Here is a 7,500-nt window from a genome sequence, read left to right as displayed (position 1 = left end):
TCTCTCTCTCTCCCCCCCCCCCTCTCTCTCTCTCTCTCTCTCTTTCACTCTCTCTCACTCACTCTCTCTCTCTCTCTCTCTCTCTCTCTCTCTCTCTCTCTCTCTCTCTCTCTCTCTCTCTCTCTCTCCGCATTTTTATCTCGACATTTCCAGCACGCGTCTGCAGGAATGTGGAAGGTCGTAGCAACAGCGAAGGAATTTACTGCGGACGAGGTTAAATGAGCTCGTTCATGGAGTTAACAAAAAATATAAAAAAAACAATGCTTAAACTGACATCTTTTACGAGCATACTAATCACAGAAGGAAATCCACAACAGGAATCCCATGAATGAACGATGAAAATAAACTTTGACGGTTAGATGCGCGTTCAGGATCAACACCGCGTGGAGGTTACCAGATGGAGAAGGAGGCTGTGCTTGTTGAATGGAGGCTGGCAGTTGCTTGGTGTGGGACAAGAATGCAAGCAAGCAGAGGCACGCGAGCGGAAGGAGCGGGCGGGAATACTTTGGACAGCGAAGGGCGGGCGCGGGGGCGTGGTCTGTGGGCGCCAGATCCTGGTCGTCATGGTTCACGCCCAACACCCGGATCCACACACGCAGAAACACTACACGCCGCTCTACATAACTGTACTACGCAAGGGAAGTACATTTTTTTCTTTCTTCTTTTTTTCTTCTTACAATTGGTGGTGTTATTACTTGCACAAAAGCGAAGAAAAGTGAGCCATTTTTGGGCGGCAAGACATTCGACTCAAGGGTCACTTCGCGGGGAAAATGTCCGGCTGCGGATGGCGTCTTTCCTTTGTTACGTCCGCGTGTGGAAACGACCTAGAAACATGTCCTCGCGCGCTGAAACCTTGCGTAATGGACATGCATTGAGCAGCGTTATACCTGTCCGTGTGGGGAGATGGCACGCACCCGCGGGGACTGGCACGGCTGAGAGTGTGCCAAGGCGGCCTCAGGAGGGGGAAGTGGAGGAAGGGGAGGAGGAGGAGGAGGAGGTAGTGAGGTAGAGGTAGAGGTGGAGGAGGAGGAGTAGCAGGAGGAGGAGGAAGAGGAGGAGGAGGAGGAGGAGGAGGAGGAGGGCCCAAGCAAGCCCAGGATGTAAACAAACTCGGACCGTAGTAAGAGCTGCCACAATGCCCACGATTTGTTTTGCCGTCATATTTTTTTGTCCTATTTTTTTGTCCCTCTCTCTTACAATCATTCTCCCTCTCTCTCTCTCTCTCTCTCTCTCTCTCTCTCTCTCTCTCTCTCTCTCTCTCTCTCTCTCTCTCTCTCTCTCTCTCTCTCTATCTATCTCTCTCTCTCTTCTCAGTCAATTTTTACTCCCCCTTTCTCTTCCTTCTTACCACTGTTGACACAGCATTCATTCCGCCCGCCTGAAGCCCACGCCCGAGTGGAGATCCTGCAGCGTGCCCTCCTTGCGGCTTGGCATTTGACGTCTGAGCAGGAGAGTCTTCCTCGAGTCTGGGGCATGAATCACCGGGCGGGAGGTGCTCGGCCTCAGCGCGGGCGTGTGTATGTGTGTGTGTGTGTGGGGGGGGGGGGGGTCTTGTGTATGTGTGTGTGTGCGTGTGCGTGTTGCGTGCGTATGTGTTTTGGCATCTATACACATGTACGTCTGTGATAGAATATTCCCGCCCGTGCCCATTTCATTCCGTGACTCGCGACCAAATAAACGAAGGAAAGGAAGAAAGAAAGAAAAAAAGAAATAAATAAAAGCGTCAAACAAAGAGCCTCAACGAGATAAGGAAAGCCCGACGGCGCGCGCGCACGCAGGACAGATCCTGAACGGCGGTCGAGGCAGGAGGCTGGCGGGGAGATAGACCGAAAATGGACAGGAAAAACATTCTCTATAGCAGGTCCGACACTAATTCCTATCCTAATGAGTCAGTCACACCAAATATTGCCACAAGGACGCTGGGTAACACCTGCAACACCTCCCGTTCTCTTATTCACGTGAGCTACTTAAAAAAAAGTCTCTATTTCTATCTCCGAGACGCTGACATAATTGTCTTCATCCTCCACTTATATATTTTTTTAAGGGTGGGGTTGTTATTGATGTTATTTTTGTCAATGTTGTGGATCGAAGGACGAATTTTAAAGGTTTTGACCACGAGAAACATTTTATAATAGGGATGACCACGAGAATATCTCCTATTAACATAAGCACATCAGAGGGAGTGCAACTAGGAAATGGGATCGGAAAGAAATTGTAGTGCGTAAAAAACAAAAATTATAGTTCGTAACAGTGGTGGTAACAGTGATGATGAAGACAGATGGTAATGATTTTGATAATGATAATGATGATAAGAGTGATTAAGGTTGTGAAGCCAGTTCTGTTGACGATTTATCTAGCAGCTGAGCCCGAAAGCTGAAACAGGATGTCCAGGGCGAATATTTTTGTGTACAGAAAGGAGAAAAAGATAGAAAGAGAGAAAAAATATAAAAACACGTGTGAGGGAGAGAAAAGAAAAACAAAGCAAAACAATGGCTTCCAAAGTTCATGACGAATTTGAAATGGTTCAGATAATGCATGAATACATAACACGAAGTAGGGTGCTGCGCCCAAGGACAGCCGCGGCCCTCCGGGAGCTGGCACCACGCCCTCCGCCCACGACTGGGCCCTCAGCCCGGGTCGCCGAGGGGCGTAGGAGCAGGGGGGCGGGTCTCGGAGTACGAGGATGATGATGATGATGATGATGATGATGGGTGGTGGCGGTGGTGATGAGGTTGACAGTGATGGTTGTGGCGATGAGTTTGAGGACGATAACATTCGAGATGATGGTAATGATTTTGACGACGACGATGATAGCGCCGAGAACGACGATAACGATAACGATAACAAGACTCAAGTAAAGACGACAACACCACTCTACGTCATTACTGATGATGGCGACAGCGGCCGCGATGACGCAGCGGCCGCGACGGAATGATCTCGTGCATTTCATGAGCTCCGAGGCATGGCAGTGGCTAGTCCTGGCGCGGCCGCCTTGCCCTTTGCACGCTCTAAAAATAGCCGGATGAAAATAGCGAGATGACTCTGGAGTTCAGGCTATGGATGCGAATAGCAGGGAGCGATTTTGTTTTCTCATTTTTTTATTTAGTTGTTTTATATCCTCCTGAGTTTCGGGTCGGGTCTTAAAGCACACCCAAATACCTCAAAGGATGCCCAAATACCTCAAAGGACTCCCAAATACCTCAATGGACGCCCAAACACCTCAAAGGACGCCCAAATACCTCAATGGACGCCCAAATACCCCAAAGGACGCCCAAATACCTTAAAGGACGCCCAAATACCGCAAAGGACGCCCAAATACATCATAGGACGCCCAAATACCTCAAAGGGCGCCCAAATACCTCAAAGGACGCCCAAATACCTCAAAGAGTGCCTAAATACCTCAAAGGACGCCCAAATACCTCAAAGGACGCCCAAATACCTCAAAGGGCGCCCAAATACCTCAAAGGACGCCCATATACCTCAAAGGACGCCCAAATACCTCAAAGGACTCCCAAATACCTCAAAGGACGACCAAATACCTCAATGGACGCCCAAATACCTCAAAGAACGCCCAAATACTTCAAAGCACGCCCAAATACCTCAAAGCACGCCCAAATACCTCAAAGGACGCCCAAATACCTCAATGGACGCCCAAATTCATCAAAGGATGCCCAAATACCTACGGGGGACGCCCAAATACCTCAAAGGACGCCCAAATGTCTCAAAGCACGCCCAAATACCTCAAAGGACGCCCAAATACCTTTAAGGACGCCCAAATACCTCAAAGGACGCCCAAATACCGCAAATGACGCCCAAATACCTCAAAGGACGCCCAAATACCTCAAAGGACGGCCAAATACCTCATAGCACGCCCAAATACCTCAAAGGACGCCCAAATACCGCAAATGACGCCCAAATACCTCAAAGGACGCCCAAATACCTTCGGAGGACGCCCATAAACCTCAAAGGACGCCCATATACCTCAAAGGACGCCCAAATACCGCAAAGAGCGCCCAAATACCTCAATAGACGCCCACATACCTCAAAGGACGCCCAAATACCTCAAAGGACGCCCAAATACTTCAAAGGACGCCCAATTACCTCAAAGGACGCCCAAATACCTCAAAGGACGCCCAAATACCTCAAAGGACGCCCAAATACCTCAAAGGGCGCCCAAATACCTCAAAGGACGCCCAAATACCTTAAAGGACGCCCAAATACCTCAATAGACGCCAACATACCTCAAAGGACGCCCAAATACTTCAAAGGACGCCCAAATACCTCAAAGGACGCCCAAATACCTCATAGGACGCCCAAATACTTCAAAGGACACCCAAATACCTCAAAGGACGCCCAAATACCTCAAAGGACGCCCAAATACCTCAAAGGACGCCCAAATACTTCAAAGGACGCCCAAATACCTCAAAAGGACGCCCAAATACCTCAAAGGACGCCCAAATACCTCAAAGGACGCCCAAATACCTCAAAGGACGCCCAAATACCTCAATGGACGCCCAAATACCTCAAAGGATTCCCATATATCTCAAAGAACGCCCAAATACCTCAAAGGACGCCCAAATACCTCAAAGGACGCCCAAATACCTCTATGGACGCCCAAATACATCAAAGGACGCCCAAATACCTTCGGAGGACGCCCATATATTTCAAAGGACGCCCAAATACCTCAAAGGACGCCCAAAAATCTCAAAGCACGCCCACATACCGCAAAGGACGCCCAAATACCTCAAAGGACGCCCAAATACCTCAAAGGACGCCCAAATACCTCAAAGGGCGCCCAAATACCTTAAAGGACGCCCATATACCTCAAAGGACGCCCAAATACATCAAAGGACGCCCAAATACATCAAAGGACGCCCAAATACCTCAAAGGACGCCCAAATACTTCAAAGGACGCCCAAATACCTCAAAGGACACCCAAATACCTCAAAGGACGCCCAAATACCTCACAGGACGCCCAAATACCTCGAAGAGTGCCCAAATACCTCAAAGGACGGCCAAATACCTCAAAGGGCGCCCAAATACCTCAAAGGACGCCCATATACCTCAAAGGACGCCCAAATACATCAAAGGACACCCAAATACCTCAAAGGACGCCTAAATACCTCAAAGGACACCCAAATACCTCAAAGGACGGCCAAATACCTCAAAGGACGCCCAAATACCTCAAAGGACACCCAAATACCTCAAAGGACGGCCAAATACCTCAAAGGACGCCCAAATACCTCAAAGGACACCCAAATACCTCAAAGGACGGCCAAATACCTCAAAGGGCGCCCAAATACCAAATCCCCAAAAGAGGCTGACGTCTAAGACCCGTAGGATCAACTTCCTTGAGGCGAAGAGAAAGAAGGAAAGAGAGACAAAGATAAAGAAAGAAAGAGAATGAAATGGAAAGAAACAAAGAGAACGAAGGGAGTATGAAAGGAGAAAGGAGAGAGAGTAAGAAAGGACAAAGAAGGAATGGAGAAAGAAAAGGAGAAACAACGAGGGAAAGAAAGAAAGGAAAACGAAAAAGAGAGAGTAAGAAAGGAGAACGAAAGAGAGAGAGAGAGAGAGAAAGAGAGGAGAGAGGACGGCGAAGAAGAAGGAACCCAATCTCGGGGCAGCTGGAAGCCGAGTGACACGGCCGACGCAGAGGCCCTGATTCGCCGATCATTTGGTCACTCTATATCGGCGCTCTCAAGGCCGGGGGGGGGGGGGGGGGGCTTGCGTGCTTGCTTGCGGGGAATAGTTTTGAGGTTGAGGGGGGAGGGAGGGGTGTGGAAAGGGGGAGGGGAGGAGGGGAAGAGTGGGGTGGGGGGAAGGGGGAAGGTGGGAAGGGGAGTGGAGAGGTGACGGGAGGAGGGAGGGGGAGGGATGGGGGATGGTGCACAGGGACTGGAGAAAGAGACGGGGGGGGGGGGGAAGAATTGGCTCTAGTTGTTGGGGAATGACGTGTTGGGAATGAGAGAGGAGGAGGAAATCCGGGAAATGGAGGGGAGAAGGAAGGGGCTGGGGGGCGGGGGGATTAATCATAGAGCGTTGCTTTGTCCCTCCCCCCCTTATCCCCCTCCGCCCACCTCCCCCCACCCAGTGACCATGACCTGCCTCACACTTGGCAGACAACCCCCCAGCATTCCGTGACAGTCCGCACATTTCCCCGCCAAATTTCCAGGGGACGGCGCAAATTCCGAAATCTGTTAACCGCAACTGCCTTCATATTTTCCCGCCAGATGCCCCTTTGTGACGGCGCAAATTTCGGAATCTGTTACCGTGACTGCCTTCACATTTTACCGCCAAATTCCCCCGGGACGACGCAAATTTCAGTGTCTTCGTCGGCGGTGCGCGGGAGGCGACCTTGTGCATGCGTGTCATTAATACTGTATTTCTTTCTTTGGAATCTCGACGACCGCGCTCGCTGGCGATCCTGGGCCGCGATGGAGATTAAGTTCAGGCCCACGCACGAACAAATCATGGGAAGGCGCTGGCTATACTCTATCAATGCGGTGTTGCATTATTCTTTCATGTATATACCTCAGTACATCTGACAGTCTTACAGAACAATGATAATAAAAAATAGCACTGCACTCCAAGAAATAATTTCTTATCCCATGGAACCATACACAATATTATACAAAATTACGTGGAACAATGCATAACCTCAGACTGTGTTGCGCATGCGAGTTTAGCCAATATCAACATAATTCCCCAATTGCTTTATCTGTGTGATTCATAATGTATTTGGCAGTCCAATGCATCTCTTCCCAGTGACTTATATATTCAGGACTGACTTTAGTTGCATACTGCATTACCAGCGAAACAAGTAAGGACGATACTAAAATATTTCAAATAATTCAAGAACTAATGTTGATATTCATGTAGGACGATGAAGTATGAATAAAAAAAACATACTATAGTAGCACACGACATTAAAATGCTTCATGTAATTCAAGAATGAGACTTATTCTAATCTCATAACTTAACCTCAGTGAAATATCTTCACGCTAGAGCTAATAATGGTAACCTTTTAAAATGTTTTTTTTTTTTTTTTTTTTTTTTTTTTCTTCAACTGCACATGTATTGCACCTGAAAAATGACTTTGGAAAACGGAACATTCTGTTAGTTAATTAAACCGGCTTATTGAGTAGACAGACCATTCAAAACAATGGATTCATTTAATTCATTTACTTGTTTTATTGATTTAAAAGGGCTTCTTCGTGATGAAAGAGCTAGGAAATCCTGACCTAGATGGCGCTGATGGCAGGTCAAAGGCGTCTCCAAAGGGAACCAATCCCGTGCCAGGGCTTTTAGGCGACGACGAATAAATAAAATCGGTCAACGGTAATGAAGAAGTGAAATCAACAAATGAAGAAATGTATGAACAAATAAATTAAACAAATAAGAAAATATAGAGCATAAATCAAATCAGTAAATAATGATGAATTGATAGAATTAATAACTTAATAAACCGATAAATATGTGGAATCAATGAATAAATCA

The 7,500-nt window shown here is 47.9% G+C and overlaps 2 protein-coding genes across 2 annotated transcripts; both read left to right on the top strand.

Annotated features, from left to right (window-relative positions):
* The first annotated feature begins 2,707 nt into the window (after window positions 1-2,707).
* On the top strand, window positions 2,708-3,766 carry LOC125041067. Its single transcript, XM_047635818.1, has 2 exons — window positions 2,708-2,854; window positions 3,107-3,766. Exons 1-2 carry the CDS (start codon window positions 2,708-2,710, stop codon window positions 3,764-3,766), a joined length of 807 nt encoding a protein of 268 aa, XP_047491774.1.
* Window positions 3,767-3,805: 39 nt separating this feature from the next.
* On the top strand, window positions 3,806-5,119 carry LOC125041066 (mediator of DNA damage checkpoint protein 1-like). The gene has a single exon (XM_047635817.1). The coding sequence runs from the start codon at window positions 3,806-3,808 to the stop codon at window positions 5,117-5,119; it is 1,314 nt and encodes a 437-aa protein (XP_047491773.1).
* The last annotated feature ends 2,381 nt before the right edge of the window (window positions 5,120-7,500 follow it).

Source organism: Penaeus chinensis, chromosome 30 (genome assembly GCF_019202785.1).
Source record: "Penaeus chinensis breed Huanghai No. 1 chromosome 30, ASM1920278v2, whole genome shotgun sequence".
In the NCBI taxonomy this organism is placed as follows: domain Eukaryota; kingdom Metazoa; phylum Arthropoda; class Malacostraca; order Decapoda; family Penaeidae; genus Penaeus; species Penaeus chinensis.
The sequence above is the reverse complement of the archived record's forward strand: the minus strand, read 5'-3'. Positions and strand labels throughout refer to the sequence as shown.